Below are 22,785 nucleotides of genomic sequence, written 5' to 3' on the forward strand. Positions count from 1 at the left end.
ATCACCATGGAGACCTAACATAACCACATAGTATATCAGGATATCGGAGAGTATCACATAGAAACATATACATACAAATATCATACACATCAATAGAATAGACAGTCAAAATGCATTATAATAATCACATAAACTATACAGCAGAGATCAATGCAACTATGTAAAAAACTACCAATAGGATGTTCACTTAACTAAGGCATGCTATGGGTAAAACCTCATTAAGACCTTTAGGGGCAATGACATCAAGATAATGAATCCAAAATGATTCACGTTTTAGAAGCATAAGATTTCTGTCACCCCCTTTTATCAGTTGAGGGGCATGCTCAATTATCCTAAATTTAAGACATGAGAGATTGTGGACAGCCTCCAAAAAGTGGTGGGCCACCGGTTGGTCACTAACACCATTAGTTAGTGCTGTTCTGATGGTAGATCTATGAACACCCATTCTTTCTTTACATTTTCTAGTGGTCTTACCTATATATACGTAATGGGTAATTATTCAATCCCAGATCGTCATCTGTCTGTACCAGATGCCACAATTTCTTACTAATATCATTAATCACAGGAGAGAGAGTATTAAATTGTGTGACCCATGTGAAGGAATCCGTACATTCAGCATGAATTTTCCTGCATAATAGATCTTTCTGTTCAATTGCAACACCTTCTGTTTCAACTGTAGTAAGAATTTCAATTCATAACCTCTGGCTACAAACCGTGCAATCACATCAATCTGTTGCTCAGCTTTATCTCTAATACTATTAATCCTCCTTAATCTCACCATCTGTGAGTAAGAAATGCCAAATTTCAGACCCCTAGGGTGTCAGCTGCTGGCGTGTAGAAAAGTATTACGATCTATGTGCTTGCGGAAGACAGTAGTGTCCATGGTAGTATCATGTAAATTAATCCTAACATCCAGGAATTCAATAGACTCTGTCTGCATGTTAAAGGCAAATTTCACAGGACATTCTGCGGCATTGTGCTTATCAAACAACAAAATTAAATCATTCTGTGGACAAAGCCAAATGAAAAATAATCATCTATGAATCGTTTATAAAATAAGATCCTAGAAGAAATATTAATATCATCAAAAAATAACTGTTGTTCAATATCAAACATGTAAATGTTGGCATAAGTAGGAGCCACGGACGAACCCATGGCACATCATTTGGGACTGTATTTACTACAATCCGCATTGGTATAGCAGATTGTAGTGTGATATTACCGACTGAATTCGCATTGCGAATTCAGGCAATATCACAGGGATTTACTACAAATCCCTTGCAGGGACAGAGCTTGCGATAAAGCTCTGTCCCTGCAAATCCCCTTCGGAGCCTTATCACGGTATTTTCGCAAAAAATACCGTGATTAAGTGCCCACGCATGCGCCGACCGGTCGCTGCTGCTACCCCCTCTGGCGCTAAGCCCCGGCCCCCGGCGCTAAGCCCCACCTCCCACGATCACAGACCCCCCAGCGACCCCCCCTCCCCCCCTGCAACCCCCCCTCTCCCTTACTTACACTTACCTGCATGCTCCAGGCCTCCGGTGATGTTCGCCATTCCTCCGGTTAGGTGATCTCCCAAACTGCACTGGAGCCCGATCACCTGATGACCGGGCCGCAGTGCACTGTGGGAGACCAGCTGACCAGAGGGGAGTCATCACCGGAGGCCCGATCTCCGGTCCCTGGAGTCAGGTAAGTATTTTTTTTTTTTTACAAATTTTTTTTTCTTTTTTTTTACAGTAATCAGCTTGCGGTCTGTTTAGACCACACAGCTGATTACAGGGACCGACTCACGGCTCTGCTCTCCCCGTTAGAGCAGGGTAGGAGGACGGTAACCGGGGGAGACCCTGGATAACGCCACCTCCAGGTGGCATTATTATCACAGGGCTTTACCCGATATTTTTTTCGGATCACATTTCCCATTACAGTTATGGGAAATGCGATCTGCTTTACTAAAAATAAGTGATACTTAGGGGTTGGAGTAGAATTTTATGAATTCTACTCCAATTGCCCTAAAGTAACATTAGGGCAATTACAGTGATTCCACACCAGGATGGTATCATGTCAGTCAAGAGACTACTTACCAATAAATCTACCATGGATTCAGCCTCTGTTGATATCATATTGTGTTTATTAGAATTAGTCCTTAATTGCAATTTCTTTCTTTTTGTCGGGACATATTACTTGCAGACTAAAGGATATGCCATGGGTTCGTCCGTGGCTCCTACTTATGCCAACATTTACATGTTTGATATTGAACAACAGTTATTTTTTGATGATGTTAATATTTCTTCTAGGATCTTATTTTATAAACGATTCATAGATGATTATTTTTCATTTGGCTTGTTCCACAGAATGATTTAATGTTGTTGTTTGATAAGCACAATGCCTCAGAATGTCCTGTGAGATTTGCCTTTAACATGCAGACAGAGTCTATTGAATTCCTGGATGTTAGGATTAATTTACATGATACTACCATGGACACAACAGTCTTCCACAAGCACATAGATCTTAATACTTTTCTACACGCCAGCAGCTGCCACCCTATGGGTCTGAAATTTAGCATTTCTTACTCACAGATGGTGAGATTAAGGAGTTTTAATAGTATTAGAGATAAAGCTGAGCAACAGATTGATGAGTTGATTGCACGGTTTGTAGCCAGAGGTTATGAATTGAAATTCTTACTACAGTTGAAACAGAAGGTGTTGCAATTTAAACAGAATGATCTATTATGCAGGAAAATTCATGCTGACTGTACGGATTCCTTCACATGGGTCACACAATTTAATACTCTCTCTCCTGTGATTAATGATATTAGTAAGAAATTGTGGCATTTGGTACAGATAGATGACGATCTGGGATTGAATAATTACCCATTATGTACATGTTATTCTAGGGGCAATAACCTTCGAAATTTACTTGTTAAAACAGACATTACTGGCCTGGGTACTAAGCCAATAAGAGGCTAATTCCTAAAAAATTGGGCTGCTTTAGATGTCTGTGTGTCATGTGTAGATATATGGTGTCCGGTGATATGTTTTATCACCCCCACTCTGGCAAAAAATTGCACATTAAGTTTCATTTGACATATGAATCTACTTATCTGCTCTATCAAATCCTGTGCCCATGTCATCTTACCTATATAGGTAAGACCGCTAGAAAATTGTAAGAAATAATGGGTGTTCATAGATCCAACATAAATCCGCAAACCGGCAACACTCGGAAAAGTAGTGCATTTTAATAGGCAGGTGTAATACCAACGTCTCTAGGAATTTATTACATCATCATCAGGGCAATACACGTTTTATCTGGTAAAGTTGTGAATCTTTTGCCCTCTGCAGTTGATGGATGCAGTTGTGCTTCTCCTCTTCAGTCTGATAAGCTTCATAGCCTGGTTGGTTGATGTTGTAAATTATCTGTGGGAGTTTGGCCAGGATAGATGCTTATATTCATGTCAGAATGTACTTCTTAGAGTATCCTGAGTGAGGCTGGCATAATTAGGAACCACAGGTGTTTCCTACGCTGCTCTGTGTATTGGCTGCCTCTATGAGGTACTTATATTCTTCTAAAATGCCCTGACGTAGATAAAACACTACCTGCACAATACATTGTAGCTGCTTCCGGTTACAGAGTTGTAATTATAATAGCAGCAGACAGCCTATGTTAAGACGTGCACAGATAGTGCAGTATGTATACTATACTTTATAAGGAGGGCTGCAGAGGTATTTATGTACTTACTATTCTGGCCACAGTATGTCTGTCAGAAGTTTATAGTTGCAAAAAGCAGGTAGTACTGTATGTGAAAGACTATAGTTCTGTCCCCAGAGACAGATTACAGATCTCTCGATGTAATCTCAGGTGCACAACTCCAAATTATTAATAATATATAAATGCAATAAAATTTTGCAATCAATAGAGGTTTTTTGCATAATCTTGGCCAAGGTTATGGGCCTACCCACCATATCCAGGTAATCTCTGTAGGGCAGGTCCCTAACATACTATGATTCAAATCCAGAGCATAGGACACCCTCAAACTAGCCCAGCTAAGCCACCCCAGGGCACCGCCATAGTAAGAAAAGTGCAGTGTGAAAGAGATAGTTAGGAGCAGCTACTGCTGCATATAAAGAATGAAAATTAAAATTGAGGTACACATATAATAAACAAACAGTGAAGGGTTAAAATGTGTTATAAAAGAAAAATGTGTTATAATGCGGTGCCCTGAAACAGATCCACAAAGGCAATCCAGGGGGACCCACGCCCCAAAAATGAACCAAAGTTGCACTACAGTATATAAAACTTGTAGGACTTACCTAGAATTGTGCCTAATACTAGTGTGCATATTCATTACAAGACTCCATGCTTTTAAACCAATAAGGTAGGGGTGCTAATCCAGACTGAGGGTGTCTCCTTTCCCTCAGGTGTGCAATAAAGCACATTAAATGGAGTATATGGGAAAGATTTCTGGACTGCACACCCTGAATATATATAATGGGAGGTGCTACCTGATGAGACTAATTGCACGGCACAAAAACAAACAAATCTTAGGTGCACAACTCCAAATTAGAGCAGGAAGTTTACTACTGACATCACGTGTGATGTCAGTAGGGCCACCCACAAATGGCAGGCGTTCCTTCGGGAACGCCTCCGTTTGTGCAGCCACCCCCTTGACCCACCGACAAAATGGGGCGAGCTGTCGATCAACATCGACAGCTGCCCCATATTGCTGTGAAGTTCTCACTCGCTCCCGGGCTCACGCAAGCCGTGCGTGCGCACTGCCTGACCATCGACCCACTTGCAAGCGCTATGCGCTCACATGCAGGTCTGAATCAGGCCCAGCATTCCTATCAATACTAGTTAGATAAGCAACAGAATCAAAAAAGGTAATATAAACTAAAAATATTTATAACTAGTAATGAAGTTAATAGTAAAACCTGATCTTAGTATTGTCTGTATATATGTATAATACATATAGTGACACTGTCCAGGATGAAAGCACTGAGGGGGTCTCTTGGCTAAAAAGACGTTGTGGTTTAGATAGTTATCTAATTGGTCCCATAAAGGGCTCAGACGGAGATGTATCAAAGCATACATGCCTACTCTCCCGATTTGGCCGGGAGCCTCCCGAAAATCGGGTGCCGCTCCCAGCCCCCCGGTAAAGTAGGCAGGCCTCCCGAGTTATCCAGTCCCCCCCGCAATGTAGTGCTAAACCCCCACTGCGGAAGGGCTGATGACGCGATTCGCGCTGAATCGCGTCATCATAACCCCGCCCCCCGCATAGCAATGCCGGAAATATCGGTATTGTGTAGAGGGGGCGGAGCCTAAATTGCGAGATTGCGTGGCTCCGCCCCCAGTCCAGCCCCTAAATGATGGTAACGTTTCCGGCCACGCCCCTCTATACAGGCCCCGCCCCCTGCTACACCGACCTGGCTGCTTCCTCCCAGAGGAAGCAGCCAGGATGAAGGCAAGTATGTATCAAAGTGGAGACAGGGATAAAGTACCGACCAATCAGTTTGTAATTACCTTTTTACAATCTGTGTTTGAAAAATGACAGTTAGAAGTTACATGGTTTGATAGATCTCACTCACAGTACTGGCAATGTTAGCTGCAATCACGTTATAATTGCAGGCCACTTGTTCCAGGTTTAATAGAGTAACTGTGACTCCTATATTATTTATGTTGTAATCCCATGCATTTGGTCTGAGTGTAAATGCTGTACGGCAACATCTGATAATCCGGATGATCCTGTTCCCCACTAATTAACAAACGATATGTTGAGTACAAGTAGTAGTGATTCTGTGCAGTGTATATGGCTTCTAAGACACTTCACAATTTACCTGCTCAGGTGAAAAATGAGTTATAACTGGGACCAAAAGGTGTGCAGATTTCAAGCCCAGTAGAAAAGTCTATGCAGTGAATGTATGAATAGTTACCGACAGCCTCTTCCAAGGTAGAGCAATAGATGACTGGATAAATAGTTATTAGAAGTCTAATACAGACAGCTTTGATGGCAGTTAACTTGCTAGTGGACCTTGCTCTACTTTAGCTTGGGTTTTCTCAATAAGAAGTACAGTAGTGTTCAAAATTGCAGGTATTTATTAATTTATACTGGCAGCAGCAATCAGAATAATTGTCCTACAATATACACCTGCTACATTGACAGATATTGGAATATTGAATATATAATTTTTTTGTGTTACAGATGTGTCCTTGCTCATGTAGCATCCATACTCATAAGCATGCATCAAGGCACATTGCAACATATTCAGTCCCAGATTAACATATTCAGTTACAGCACAGTATACTGAGACACTGAAGAGTGTAACGATATGTACACACGTAGCGATTTAAATGAACAATTTCAACGATAATTATATAGTTCATATCATTATCATTCAAATCGTTCATTTTTTGGCCCCTACTAACCCACCAATGACCAGTGTTGCACAGGCACGTATGGATGATAGCGATTTTTTCCATCGGCCATGCATGCAGGCCAACCTCCATGATATAGAGCAGGTTACTATAGGGACCCGCGATCATTGATCGCAGGTTGCTATAGTCGTTGGTGAGTTGGTGGTGTGCTGGATAATCAATATCGATCAAACAGCACACCAGGGAGGGTGCAGGACGATCAGCCAGCGATATTGTATCGCTGGCTGATCGCTCTGTGTGTAGGCACCATAATACTGGTTTACGCCCACCAGATGTCGCTTTTTCTAATGGTCACTGAGCATACATGAAATCACTGCAGCATAAAGCACTGACAGGTGGGCCACTCACCTACTGTACTGTATAGTGTCAACAGAACCGCTGCTTGTGGAAGAAGACACTGTCAATTTGCAGATGTAAAGTACGGAACACCACCGAATCAGCAGTGCTTAGGGAGGTTATCCTGCCTAAAAGTCACAGGTTGAACAGTAAATATGTTGCACCTGCAGTATTTAATAGTATGAGATGTTCTCATTATGAGTACTGACCCGGCACTGTAGAGCAGCAGTCTTAAAATGGGCAAGGGTAAAGACTACATGGGTGCAGGGTCTGCGGTGTGCACCGCACACCCTACACCCATTATAGAAACACCCCTGACAGAAGTGTAAGGAATGGGATCTTAGTGAAAAGTGTAATGCCCCATAGGGGTGGGGTCAACACCCCCAGTGAGAGCTACATGATATGGGTGTGGGGGTGGGTGGTAATGCCCCAATAAAGTCATTTGGGGAGGGGAAGTAAAATGGGTGGTTAAAATATTGGAAAAAACTACACTGGTCACAGGTTGCAAAAAAACAGGAATGAATGTATGTACATGTGGGGCACAGGGGTTAAACATGGTCTCTTTTACCACTAAGGTAGTGGAGGTCATCTTAATGGAATCTATTGCCACAGTGGGTGGTCTACTGACAATGGGGGTAGTAAATTTTGCAATGGGGACCTATGGACATGGGAGGGAGCGAGACACCCCATAGGCATATTTTTTTAAATAAAATATTTGAATTCATTTTTAAAAGTATATTTTAAACTTTATTAAATTAAAAAAAATAATAATAATTTCTGACTGGTCAATTACCTGCAAAGGGCGCAAGTTATCAACACCGTTGCCAACACAGCAACTTGGGCCCTTAGCAAGTAATTTGTAGCTAATTTGTACCTGGCACTTATCTATATTTTCCAGTTACTGATTGAATAATTAATGTATCACTTTTCACAGTGCCTCCACCCAATGGGGTCTATTTACTAACATTTACTAAGCAGTTTTAGGAGACAGAGTGAAAAGTGATAGGGTGCCAGCCAATCAGCTCCCAACTGTCATTTTTTAAACACAGCCTGTGAGATGGCAGTTATGAGCTGATTGGCTGGTACCTTATCACTTTTCACTGTCTCCTAACACTACTTAGCAAATAGACCCCAATGTAGTTAGTAGACTGCAAAGTACCAGGGACTGGCTTGGGAAACCGCCTAATTCTAGTAGAAAGTGTATGATAATGGTTAAGCTCTACTACCCCTACAATTATAGACAACACACAGGCACTGATTCAGAGCCGGACACTCTGAAAGAGCGCTCGCTATGATTCAGGGCCGTCCCTCTGTTTTTTTTGAGCGGCCTCCTGGCCGCTCGCATAGCTGTGCGTGACCACCCACAGCTATAGCGAGCAGCCAAAAATATGGTCGCGATGGTCAAGACCATCATGACCATCGGGCTTGCGACGAGACCCTTGAGGTATGGTCTCATTGCCGCAAGCCCTGGAGTGTTTTCGGCTCTATCAGAGCCGAGAGCACTCTCACTGATGTCAGTGGGGCCGGCCCTAGACGGTAGGTGTTCCCATGGGAATGCCTCTGTCTGGGCAGCCACACCCCCGGCATGCCCACCAAAGGGGGCGTGCTGTCACTCACCATCAACAGCATGCCCCCTTTGTAGCGAGACCCGGAGCGACGGCTTCCCCGTCGCTATCCGGGTCTCTTGCATGCGCACGACGGAGCCGGCTCCGTCGTGCGCATGCGCACTGGGCCACCATCGACCTGCTTGTGAGCGAATAGCGCTCGCGAGCGTGTCTGAATCAGGCCCACAGTTCAACACAGAAGTCCAAGTGTATCAGACACAAAAGAGTTAAAACTTTTTTTACTGGGACTCTTCAAAATGTAACTCTTATGAAAAAAAAGGTTATGTAGAGAATTTGCAATCGTTTAAGGCATAAATCATACCAGAAAAGTTGTTGCATTAGTAACAATGTAAAATAATATACATTTGGCACAATTTTATAGACTAAGGGTCCTATGTATCAAAGCTTGATGAGAAATAAAATTGTGAGCGAAAAAGTATTAACCAATCAGCTCCTGTCATTTTTCAAACACAGCCAAGAAAATTGAAGTTATAAGCTGATTGGTTGGTTATTTATATCTCACAATTTTATCTCTCATCAAGCTTTGATACATAGGCCCCTAAGACCCATGTAAGTCACTCACACCCACAGTAACTACTTTTTATTTTCATTCTAAATGGGTTACCACTCAAAATGTTATTCCTCTCCTACTCAGTGCCAATTATCCTAGTTGCAATGGCAATAGCATTAATATATGCAAATCTAAATATTCCTGTTTATGGAAATCACTTCCTTTATGAGTCTACCTTAAACTAAATAGCGACAGTGTTATACCACTACCAGCAGTTTCCAATACAGAATTACATAATTTCATACCAGATAACAGTCAACACAATACACAGATTGGTTTCTTTAAATTGATGGCAGAAATTAGGTTTTTTTAATATATATATATATATATATATATATATATATATATATATATAATACGAGCAGGGCCCTCTACCCTCTTGTGCTTCTCCTTCTCTACTTTCATCTGCTTCTCATTCCCCACTAGGGCACCTAACCTTGGTTGTTTTGCTCTGTTGCTTATCTGGGTGTTATGGTCACTAATGTAGCGGTGTATATTAGCCATGTCCTTGTCCTATATTGTACTGTAAGTCACTGGTCAACTTATTTGTTAATGTTACTTTGTAAGGCGCTGCAGAACACTTGTGGCTCCATATAAATAAATTATAATAAAAATTTATATATATATATATATTTATATTTATATATAGTTATAAATCCCACAGATTCCCTGTGAAAACCCCATAGAACCCAGTCTAGCAAGGTCTTCCACCACTAACAGCCACCCATTGTTCCCTTAGAACTAGGAACGTTCGCCAGTACTTGGATGGCCGCCTGGTCTTAATACTCAGGGTAATAGTGGTTTACACAGGAATCCAATGGGATCCAGAGGAAGAGTGAGGAACAGGTTCAGGGAAAGTCAGTGGTATGGCTAGGAAGCCGAAGGTGCAGCTAGAGCCAGTAAACAAACTGGAGAACTGATGGTTCGGCTTTGGGAGCCGATGGTGCAGCTTGGATAATGAGGATGCGGCTTAGAGCTGATAGTAGAATCTGGAAGGGGAAGGTGTGGCTATGAGAGCCAATGATGCAGCATAAGTGCCGATGGAGCTGCTTTTAGAGCCAGTAGTAGAGGTTGGTAACAGATGGTGAGGCTTTGGGAGCCGATTATGCAACTTTGAGAGCCAGTGTTATGGCTTGGTGCCAAAAGTGTGGCTTTGAGAGCCGATGGTGTAGCAAAGTGCTGAAGGTGGGGCTTTGGTAGCCGATGGTGTGGCTTGTATGCCGAAAGTGTGGCTTTAAGAGCTGATGGTGTGGCTTGGTGCTGATGGTGCAGCTTTGAGAGCCGATGGTATGGCTTGAATAGTGAAGGTGCAACTTTGGTAGCCGATGGTGCAGCTTGGATGCCGGAGGTGCGGCTTTGAGAGCCAATGGTGCGTCTAGATGCCAAAAATGTTGCTTGAATGACGATTGCAGAACAAGAACTGCAGGTATGACTGTAGAGCCTATGGTATGGCTAGGGAGCTAGGGAGTAGAAACTGCTGGAGCGTCTGAGAAGCCAGTGGAATGGCTTGGTAGTCCCTAACAGTATGGGAACTGCTGAAGCAGCTGGGACACCGACATAATGTCTTGCGAGCCGGTAACCAGAGACAGAGCAATGCAGCTGGAGACACAGGATACAAAACACAAGAGGATGCAGGAATGCTGACCATGCAGCAGAGCCGAGGGATCCAAAAGGAACACTATAGTCGGCAAGGCAACAAAGGGCCAGCGTGCAGAAATAAAGGAGGAAACGAATCAAGATGTTCTGTGGAGAACACGTGACATCCGAGGGCATCTAGTTCGCCTAGCAACCAACGGAACCGGCACAACAGTGCCAGAAGGAGAAAAGTTGTGACAGCGACTTGTAACACATATGTATATATATATATATATATATATATATAAGAACACGGGTGCGGCACTAAGGGCTATGTAAATGTCCAAAAAGTAAAACACTGCAGGTAGTTTACAACATTTCAATCATATCTATGATTTTCGTCAGGTAATAAGCAGAACAAACAAACATCTTACCTTTTAACTTCACACCCAGCAAGTGACAATCAGCACACCTCGTTCCAGCACTAAGCGGGTGTGGGCGCACAATGATGATGTCAACTGCATCACAGTGCAGTCACTGTCAGTGAGAGAAAGGAAAACCATCACCATGGAGACCTAACATAACCACATAGTATATCAGGATATCGGAGAGTATCACATAGAAACATATACATACAAATATCATACACATCAATAGTATAGACAGTCAAAATGCATTATAATAATCACGTAAACTATACAGCAGAGATCAATACAACTATGTAAAAAACTACCAATAGGATGTTCACTTAACTAAGGCATGCTATGGGTAAAACCTCATTAAGACCTTTAGGGGCAATGACATCAAGATAATGAATCCAAAATGATTCACGTTTTAGATGCATAAGATTCCTGTCACCCCCTTTTATCAGTTGAGGGGCATGGTCAATCATCCTGTATTTAAGACATGAGAGATTGTGGACAGCCTCCAAAAAGTGGTGGGCCACCGGTTGGTCACTAACACCATTAGTTAGTGCTGTTCTGATGGTAGATCTATGAACACCCATTCTTTCTTTACATTTTCTAGTGGTCTTACCTATATATACGTAATGGGTAATTATTCAATCCCAGATCGTCATCTGTCTGTACCAGATGCCACAATTTCTTACTAATATCATTAATCACAGGAGAGAGAGTATTAAATTGTGTGACCCATGTGAAGGAATCCGTACATTCAGCATGAATTTTCCTGCATAATAGATCTTTCTGTTCAAATTGCAACACCTTCTGTTTCAACTGTAGTAAGAATTTCAATTCATAACCTCTGGCTACAAACCGTGCAATCACATCAATCTGTTGCTCAGCTTTATCTCTAATACTATTAATCCTCCTTAATCTCACCATCTGTGAGTAAGAAATGCCAAATTTCAGACCCCTAGGGTGTCAGCTGCAGGCGTGTAGAAAAGTATTACGATCTATGTGCTTGCGGAAGACTGTAGTGTCCATGGTAGTATCATGTAAATTAATCCTAACATCCAGGAATTCAATAGACTCTGTCTGCATGTTAAAGGCAAATTTCACAGGACATTCTGAGGCATTGTGCTTATCAAACAACAAAATTAAATCATTCTGTGGACCAAGCCAAATGAAAAATAATCATCTATGAATCGTTTATAAAATAAGATCCTAGAAGAAATATTAACATCATCAAAAAATAACTGTTGTTCAATATCAAACATGTAAATGTTGGCATAAGTAGGAGCCACGGACGAACCCATGGCACATCATTTGGGGCTGTATTTACTACAATCCGCATTGGTATAGCAGATTGTAGTGTGATATTACCGACTGAATTCGCATTGCGAATTCAGGCAATATCACAGGGATTTACTACAAATCCCTTGCAGGGACAGAGCTTGTGATAAAGCTCTGTCCCTGCGAATCCGCTTCGGAGCCTTATCACGGTATTTTCGCAAAAAATACCATGATTAAGTGCCCACGCATGCGCCGACCGGTCGCCGCTGCTACCCCCCTCTGGCGCTAACCCCCGGCGCTAAGCCCCACCCCCCATGATCACAGATCCCCCAGCGACCCCCCACTCCCCCCCGCGACCCCCCCTCTCCCTTACTTACACTTACCTGCTTGCTCCAAATCTCAGGTGCACAACTCCAAATTATTGTGCACCTGAGATTTGTTTGTTTTTGTGCCGTGCAATTAGTCTCATCAGGTAGCACCTCCCAGTATATATATTCAGGGTGTGCAGTCCAGAAATCTTTCCCATATACTCCATTTAATGTGCTTTATTGCACACCTGAGGGAAAGGAGACACCCTCAGTCTGGATTAGCACCCCTACCTTATTGGTTTAAAAGCATGGAGTCTTGTAATAAATATGCACACTAGTTTTAGGCACAATTCTAGGTAAGTCCTACAAGTTTTATATACTGTAGTGCAACTTTGGTTCATTTTTGGGGCGTGGGTCCCCCTGGATTGCCTTTGTGGATCTGTTTCAGGGCACCGCATTATAACACATTTTTCTTTTATAACACATTTTAACCCTTCACTGTTTGTTTATTATATATGTACCTCACTTTTAATTTTCATTCTTTATATGCAGCAGTAGCTGCTCCTAACTATCTCTTTCACACTGCACTTTTCTTACTATGGCGGTGCCCTGGGGTGACTTAGCTGGGCTAGTTTGGGGGTGTCCTATGCTCTGGATTTGAATCGTAGTATGTTAGGGACCTGCCCTACAGAGGTTACCTGGATATGGTGGGTAGGCTCATAACCTTGGCCTACCCACCATATAACAAGATTATGCAAAAAACCTCTATTGATTGCAAAATTTTATTGCATTTATATATTATTAATAATTTGGAGTTGTGCACCTGAGATTTGTTTGTTTTTGTGCCGTGCAATTAGTCTCATCAGGTAGCACCTCCCATTATATATATTCAGGGTGTGCAGTCCAGAAATCTTTCCCAGATCTCTCGATGTATGAAGCTCTGGGAAGTAATAAACTGCAGAGTGATAAAACGTCCAAACCAAATAGCTCCCAACTGTAATTTTTCAAGCACAGCCTGTAACATGACAGTTGGGAGCTGATTGGTTGGTTGTTTATCACTCTGCACTTTATCACTTCCCAGAGCTTCATACATCTGCCTCCTGATGTCTTCCTCTCAGAGTTCACTTACCAGTGCTGACTGCTCCACCTCAGCTCCACTCTGATGCCTCACACAGCACTCTCATTTCCCCTCTCCTCTTTCTAAGCCTCTGCTTCTCCCTTTGCTTCAAAGAGGTAGGACTCTGCTCTGCTCCTTCTACTCAATTACAACCACTTATCACTCCTCTTCTTCCATGAAACAGCTCTGCGCTGTCCAGTGGCAAACGCAGGATTTCTAGAGGGGGGTTTCCAAATGCCTGATTTTAGAGTGAGTGTGACCTGTCCATGAAGATGACATAATTACCACTTATCCAGTTTTAATATGCATCATACAAAGTGTATTATGTGTCATATACAGGACCAGAGATCACAGTAACCCATTATATGCGGCAGTAGGGCCATCCTGCCTGAGCTGAATGTTTTTATTTTAGATGTGGGCACAATTCCAAAGCATAGGAGCAAGTCTGGGATTCTGGGGGAGCAGCAGAAGAACCTAGCACTGCCCTGGACATACTGTATATGTAAATATTGGGCTCTATAGCAGTGCATCCGTAACAGTGCATGTTTTCCAAATCCCCTAATTGGTGCACAGGTGTATTTATTACTGGCTGATACATGTTAAAAGATCCACAGGTGGTGCTAATTTTTTAATTTATGATACTGAGAAGAACATACATCGCTATTAAAATTCCATTTTATTACTATTTCTATTGTGGTCATGGTGTGGGCTGGGGAGGGGGGTTTCCAGGCAGACGGAAACCCCCTCTGCGTTTGCCTATGCTGTCTGTTACCGTACTCCTCACACTAGAGAGCACGGGCTCCGTCTCTCTTAATCAAGTACCTGACTCCAACTCACTCCCTCCTCTTTTAGCCGTTATCTCAGGGCCAACCCAGCTGTAATTGACCCCTCCCTCCAACTGTCACTTTCTCTTGGTCTCTCTGCACAGTCTGCAGAACTAGCCCTAACCAGTTTTAGGCAGCCAGAAAATTCTGGCACATTCTGGGCTTGTGCCACTGTATTTCAGTACATTTCTAGTTATCAAGGCACCATTATATAATAGTCCAAAATAATATCATACTATGTGAGAACAGCACCTCTACGATATACACACTTTGGAATAACATAGTACAATTATATTATATACATATGATAATCTCCCTTCAGGCTGACATTGGGCCTGATTCAGACCCACTCGCGAGCGGCTGTCCGCTCGCAAGTGGGTCGATGTTATGGACTGAGCATGCGCACGACGGAGGGAGCTCCGTCGTGCGCATGCGCCAGACGCGACGAGCGAAGGAAAGTCCTTCGCTCGTTGTGTCCGATCAAAGGGGGCGTGCTGTCAATGTTGATTGACAGCACGCCCCCTTTGGTGGGCGTGCCTCCCTGACGGGGGCGTTCCCACGGGAACGCCTCCCATCCGAAGCCGGCCCACTGACATCACTAGTGATGTCAGTGGGAGTGATTTTCGCTCTGATAGAGCCAAAATCACTCCGGAGCTTGCCGTTGAAAACCTCAACCGCAGGCTCCGGCTCGCAATTTCGATGGTCGCGATGGTCTCGACCATCGCGGCCATCACAAAGCACGCTCGTATAGCCTGTGGGTGGTGACCCACAGCTATACGAGCGTCCAGGAGGACGCTCCATGAAAATGGAGCCCGGCCCTCATTCAGAGCGTGCGCTCTGCTCAGAGCGTACGGCTCTGAATGAGGGCCATTGTCCCATCTCCATAGCCAATAGTAAATAAGTATTACAAATTGAATCAACCCAATAGAGTCTTTACAGTTCCTAATGTTTAACTTTTTGTTTTACAAAGAAATAACTTGTAGCCTACCAGAAATAACAAATGGAAAAGATATCAATCCAGAGAAACCAGTCTACAGAGAGAATAATATCCTAAGCTTTGCATGTCACCCTGGATTCAAAGCATCAAGAAATGGAGAAACTACTTGCACTAAAATGGGTTGGAGCCCTCCACCACATTGTGAAGGTTGGTATAGGCCATGTATTTTATCCCTAAAACATGTTTGGCACACTGTTATTGTGCTACTGCTAATGTGTTATGTAGAGTGTGCTGAGCTGTTTCATTTGCACTGGTTGTTATGTGATTTATAAAATAATTTATGTTTGGCATTTAGGGGCCTATGTAACAAAGATGGGGGAGAGATAAAATTGTGAGAGATAAAGTATTAACCAATCAGTTTGAAATTTACATTTTGCAGGCTGTGTTTAAAAAATGCTAGCTAGGAGCTGATCGGTGGGTCATTTATTTGTTACAATTTATCTCTCTCCCAGCATTGATTTATAGGCCCCTTAATCTGTACATTGATGTATTGATAGAAATGTAAAGGAGAAGAGAGTACTCACAGCAGTAAATTTACAGAAACTGTTTTAGATATGTGATATGAATGATCAAATAGAATGAGGAAGGAGCTCCTAAGTATAAGTTACATTACAACATAGGTATATTCACTAAAAGGACCAGCATTCTATATTGGGTCACACAATTTTGAGCAAGAAGAGACAAAATATAACCTTTATTATACATACATATTATATTCTAGGATTATTGCTTGTAGTGTAAATTAATTACTTTCTAATTAAAGATGGGTTTAGTATTTAAATAGATCATAAAAACAGGAACCATGAACATAAATACATCGATGCTTAGCATTGGTTACATTTTTCTATTGCAGAGCTGAGAAAATGTAAGGTGCATAGGTACTTGTGTACTTTACGGACTCATTACCTTATTATATAGAACTTTTGGTGAAAGTTGTCCCCACGCGGGCTCGCTGCGCTTGCCACTTTTCAGGCTAAGTGGCTCGCTACGCTCGCCACATGGTTATATTCCCCCTCTATGCCCACTTGGATGGTAGGGAATGAAGCTGGACACTGGGTGATGATGTGAGTCCGTAAAGTACACCAATACCAGTGTATCTTATACACCACTGTACATACAGCTGAAGCTCCTCTAACATCAAAGCTGATAATACAAACATTTGATCGATGATATGTTATGGATATTGTCCAGGTGCATTAATCCACTAATTTATACAATGCATTTTTGTAGTACAGTTATTGTCTGCCTGTATAGTTCTAAAAACACCTCCCTCCTAACATACTGTAGAAAACCGCTGCAGGGTTGTAAGTGGACATAATTAGTTTGGTATAAACCCTTCGGTTATATTGTTTCTTCAATTCAGTAATACATGTTCCTTTCTGTATATTATGAAATACTGACTTTAAACAAGCAAGGAAATATCCCAAAACATAATTCAAAAAAGTAAGCATCCCAACTGAAAATTCAATACAGTAGTCCTAAAAACAACACTAAAATGTTTAATATGGCTTGTTCTACATTGTGACATCAATTCTTGATGACTTGTAATACGTTAGATTTCACTTTAGGGAATTAATTATCCATCATCAATTGTATTGCACTTAAAAATTACAATAATATCTGCAGAATTTAAAATATAAAAATAATTAATCAATATTAAAACAAAAAGAACACTGACAGAAAAAATTTGGCCTGATGAAGGTTAAACTCTGAGGCATTTGGGCACTGTACATGAGTCAGATAGTCCTTTCTTAGATTAGTCAACCAATTGGTTAGCAGGCAAGTTAGGGATTTTGAGTTAGGGATTCTATATTAAGGTCTGCACCCCTTACAGAAGCTTCTTCTTCAATATATCCCCTCCCTCACTATTCTTTGTTATATTTTCTGGTGACAATATTGAACGGCAGATGATAACCGATATAATACTGTGCTAACAGTGGCATTTTCTTCTTGTCAGAAGGGCATTGGCTGACTCAGACAATAATAGGAGATCAGCGACACCACTTTGCCAGACATGATAAGGGAGAGTAGGGGGAAACCAATTGCGTGAACCACTGGGTATATGCAAAGTTGCTGATGAATTGCTAGGCCTCAGAGTGGTAGTCTGATCTGCTGGCATTCTCCTATTGTCACTGTATGAGTTATAGAGGAATGGGTATGAATGGCTAGCAGATGGGATGCCGGCAGTCAGAAGACCGACAGGTGCATCCCGATCTGCAAAATCCTGACAAGGGCAGGTAAGTATACTTACCCATCCCCTGTCCCCCCGAACCCTTCTCCAGTGGTGCCTAACCCTAATCCTTCTGGGGGGGCTAACCCTAACCCCCCTTTCCCGCACACTAAACCTAACCTCTTCCCAGGGGTGCCTAACCCTATCCTAACAACATCTTCATCCTTTTTGGGATTCCGGCGATGGTATATCGACGTCCGGCATGCCGTCCACCAGCATCGTGACTACATCCAGTTATAGATATATTGTTCTGTATAAATTGATAACCAAATTTAATTCATGCTCTTGTCTTTGTGGTTATTTATTATAGATCGTTATTACAATGTCTAATAATACATAGCATATTCATTAAAGAGTTTACTGAAAATAATAATAAGCTACATTTTCCAGTGACATCTAGTGTATACTGTTTGTAATTTCCAATATATCTCAAGGCCAGAAGATCGATCTATCTATCTATCTATCTATCTATCTATCCCTAACCTCCCTCCCTAGTGCCTAACCCTAAGGGCGAGTATCCACTAGGCGATTTTGACAGGCGATTGCACTATAAATACATCATTATCATGCAATAGCCCGCAAATCGCCCACAAATCGAGCATGTAAATGACAAAAACCACCAGCGATGCACGTGCCCGCTGGTCGACTTTGCCATCTATCATTGCCCGTACATGCTGGTCAACCTGATGATTCCAATAGGTTCAGCATGTATGGGGAGCAATAGAGAGCACCTACTGTTCTCTTGCTGCCACCTGACCTCTTTGCAATACACGGGAAAGGAAACGAACCGTCACAGCCTGATGACACTGGACACTCATAACATGTGAGTGTCCAGCATCATCAGGCTATGATTGTTTGTTTCCCTTCCCGTGTTTTGCAGAGAGGTCCATGTCTTGATCTGCGTAGACTGAACGAGTGAATGTTCAGTCTAGGCACATCACTAAATATACAAACGAGAGCACGATTGCAATGTCGTAATAGTGCTCTCGTTTGTATATCTAGTAGTGGCTACTCACCTTAACCCCCCTCTAAGTGCCTAAACATAACCCCTTCTTTCCCGTTGCCTAAACCTAACCCTCCCAGGGGGGTGCCTAACCCTAACCCCCCTTCCTCTAGCCTAACCCTCCCGGGGAGGTGCCTAACTCTAAGTCCCCCCCGGGAGCTCCTAACCCTACCCCCCCATGGCATTCCGCACCTGGCGCCTGGCTTACCTTTGATCGGCATGCCGGGCGTCAGGCTCCCACTGTAGGTAAAATGACAGGTGTCAGTATCTCGACGCCTGTCATTAGACCCCTGCCGGGATTAAACAGTCGGGAAGCCGGTGGTCAGCATTTCGACCATCGGCTTCCTGACTGCATCCCGTGTTATGAGTCGCAATGCGATGTGGATAAGTTGCACATAGGTGCAATCTCCACTTAATTACTTTGTATCCAGAGTAATTAGTCCAGACACATTTCAAACCTTTTCAGGCACTCAAATAATTGAGAGAACTATTCCATCTCAGAAATATCTTTAGTATCAGACCTATCTCTATCAGACACTCCACCACACTACAAAACATCAAATGGACTGTAAAGTCCCACTTCTTTATTTAGGCCTCCTAGCTCTCATAAAAACCCACTGCCCCATACTCCTTGCTCCCTGTCTCCCCCTCTGTGTCACCCGTGTCTGTCAGTCACCCCCCTTTAGACAGTAAGCTCTCATGAGCATGGTCCTCCTCCCTCATGTACTCTGCCTTCCCTCACTTATTCCATCATCTCCTTCCCACTGCCTACAATGGCACCTATTTCTTGGGTACTCTGACTGCTTATGTAGCAATGTTTATAATTATGTCTATGTCCTACAGTGTTCTGTACTGTAAGTGAGTTTGTTCTTGTTTTATTCATACTGTTTCTGTATATGTACTTTGTAAGGTGCTGCTGACACCTGGTGTACGAGTCACAGGCCACACCCTTATGTGTTTTATCATAGGACTTCATCAAAGGGTTGGTCTTTGTGACACCAGAAACTTACTCACAGACTTTCATCACTTTTAATTACTTCATGATCACACTTAAATAATTTCCAATTAGATATTAGACACCTATTACAGTGCAATCATGGTCATATTGCATTATTACTACCCTAAAAACGATTGTTTAATACATTATAGGTTTCAAATAACCACTGATAACAGCCCTAACATATAAAATACACTCACATATAGAAAGCACTAATAGAGGGCCTGCTGCATGTTAATATTCACATTTACCTTACCACTGGAGTTACAACAGTTAAAATCATTTAAACACCTACAGTAATCATGTATTGCATCTCATTTTGTGTAAATATGATGTATCACTTAAATCATATACATTTTTGTTACATTTTGTTACATTTCATCTTATAATCTTATATTCACAAAATAGCATTTTTTGGACAGGATAAGACTGCACAACATGTTTTTATCTCAATACATTTATCCGGTATTCCATGAAATATAATGTCACAAATATTTATTTTCTTTATAGCAGAACAGACTATAACTATCAGATATCATATTATACCTAGATACTATCATACAGTATTAATATTGCAAATAAAAATCATTTTATCAATCAATTTATTCAATCTATCACCCCCTCTCTTATACACATCTACAACTTCTCTTCCTTTAAATTACATGATGTCTGGGTTCAATTAAGTATGCTTTTAAAATGATGAGGGAGACGATGATTTTCCAACCCATGTTTAATATTCTGAGTTTGCTCTAGAATACAAATTTTAAGAACCCTTTTTGTCTTCCCTTTATAATTTGGTCTGCAGGGACAGGTAATCATGTAAATGACATATGATGTATTATAGTTTATATACTGTCTTAATATTTTTTGGGTTTAGTCAGCTAAATCTCCAAAGGTCTGATCCTGTACTATATATTCAGGAAGCCAGTGTTTTATTTAAATTATTATTTTGTATTCCACTAGCAATTACCTGCAACCAGTATCAACAAGTGGAAAATGGTAAATTGCTCTCTAAGAAGTCTGTCTACAGAGCAACAGATACAATTGAGCTTCAGTGTGATCCAGGTTATAGAACTCAGGAGGAACCAACTCAACTCCGCGTATGCACCTCAAATGGCTGGTCTCCATCTGCAGTCTGTTTTGGTAAGTACATTTATATACAATTATTATTGCAATGTATCTTTGTAATTCCTATTTAATATATTATTTTCCTACCTAGATGGTCTATAATATGCCATGAAATCTGTCTAACTTACTTCTAATAGAAAGACTTGTTGAATATTTTTTTCTGTCTATAGTGCAAAACAATCTATGTGGTGAATTTGACTAGTTGTGTTACTTTGCTTCCAGGCATTGCTTTTATCTTTGAAAAATAGTATCTGTTACTCAGAAATACAGTATGGTGCCAGTACTCACCTAAAGATACAAGTTGATACAATAGAAATAGTAGTTTCTACACTCTGGTTTAGGAAGCGTCTAATCCTTTTTTCTTCGTTACTAAATTGGGTAATAAAATGGACCATATCTTCTTTTGTTATCCTTAGTTTTATACAGTAACAGTTTGTCTCTGTTTAGTGACTGTGGGCTTGATTCAGCACGGATTGCAAATGCAACTGCGTATGCAGATTGACCGATTTTTCAGTACAGTGCATATCTATGCACTGCACATGTATGGCAATTGCACTGTGATTATGGAATTAAGTACGCACTTAGGATGCATCGCAGAGTGAGTGACAAGCTGTGAGTGTTTGGGGTGGTGACTGGGGAGTGGTCGGAGAAACACAGGTGTGCCTGTCCATTTGAACACTGTTACATGGGCGTGTATAAATTAACCACTGTGATGGCATATGCAGCTTGAATGCTCCCTGCATGTGATGAGACATGCAATTTCTGTGATGGATCAGACCTGATGTAATTGTGCGTGATGGACTCATGTGCTTTGATGTTACCGATGTTAAAGCCAGGTGGATGTGAGGAAGCAGCAGTGGGCATCTCTATGCTGGCTGAGCTGTGGTAGGCATTAGCATATTTTCACAGCTTCAATGCATGTAATTACACAGCTGAAATCACAATTACAATCTGTGCTGAATAAGGCCCTGTGTTTTGGATAAAGTTTCTTTAATCAACATGTCTGGATATCCCTGTTCTCTGAGCTTTTCTGCATATATGTCAAGTTGTTTCTCACAACCATTAACATCAATGCAATTGTTTTTAACACAATTAAATTGTGAATATGGACTATTGTTCTTCCAATATTTTACATGTTCACTGAAGGTAACAATTGGTGTCCATTGGTTTCATATAGTATCTTGTGGATATGTTCTCAGATGCAACTTCTATGATGCTGTCTAGGAATTCAATTTGTCTTTTGTAGATTAAAGGTGAATTTTATATTAGAATCAATGGTTTCGATGTATTCAATAATTTTGTTGAATTCCATTATATCCCCTTTCCAAATAATGATATCATCAATATACAGTATCTCTTCTATAAGTATATTTTGTGATTAAATCCCTGCTCCTAGCTTCCCATTAATAATTTAAAATAGATGGGTGCAAAAACAGTGCCCATTGCTGTCCCACATATTTTACATTTAAACTGATCTAAAAACTATAACCATAAATAATTATGGAATAAAATGAATAAAATCACATATGAATTGTTTGCATTGGTTGTTCATGGATACAACTTGGTTTAAGAATTCTCTACATGCTGCAATACCTCATATAGAAAAAGAAGGAAATTCCGCACAAGAAAATAATGATAAGATATATGATAAAAAACAAATATAAACACAATTAATAGGTGAATGACCCTACTATGAATGAATTTGGTGGCGAACCCCAGGAGTAAGAAATGCTCAAATACGTTCACCTTTTAAATACCCTGTGCAGCAGGATAATAAAGAAGACTGCTTTGTGGGGGCACTCTTGCATGAAAATATTAAAATTTAACTTTTATCAATATATGACATATTGCAAAGCCACTTACAAAACATTCTCACAAACAACGTATATATATATATATATGTATATATATATATATATATATATATATATATATATGTATATATATATGCTTATATGCTTAATGGAATGAA

General features: G+C 41.3%; 1 protein-coding gene across 4 annotated transcripts in view; it reads left to right on the forward strand.

Annotated features, from left to right (window-relative positions):
• The window catches only part of CFH (complement factor H), a 695,946-nt gene that overhangs the window by 112,825 nt on the left and 560,336 nt on the right, over positions 1-22,785 (forward strand). For all 4 annotated transcript variants that reach the window (XM_088478854.1, XM_088478855.1, XM_088478856.1 and 1 more), the window contains 2 exons: positions 15,429-15,602; positions 20,649-20,828. In XM_088478854.1, coding sequence (XP_088334980.1) covers positions 15,429-15,602; positions 20,649-20,828 — 354 coding nt within the window. The remainder of the gene's footprint in view (positions 1-15,428; positions 15,603-20,648; positions 20,829-22,785) is intronic.

Source organism: Taudactylus pleione, unplaced genomic scaffold (assembly GCF_031769625.1).
Source record: "Taudactylus pleione unplaced genomic scaffold, aTauple2 ptg000223l, whole genome shotgun sequence".
Classification (NCBI taxonomy): domain Eukaryota; kingdom Metazoa; phylum Chordata; class Amphibia; order Anura; family Myobatrachidae; genus Taudactylus; species Taudactylus pleione.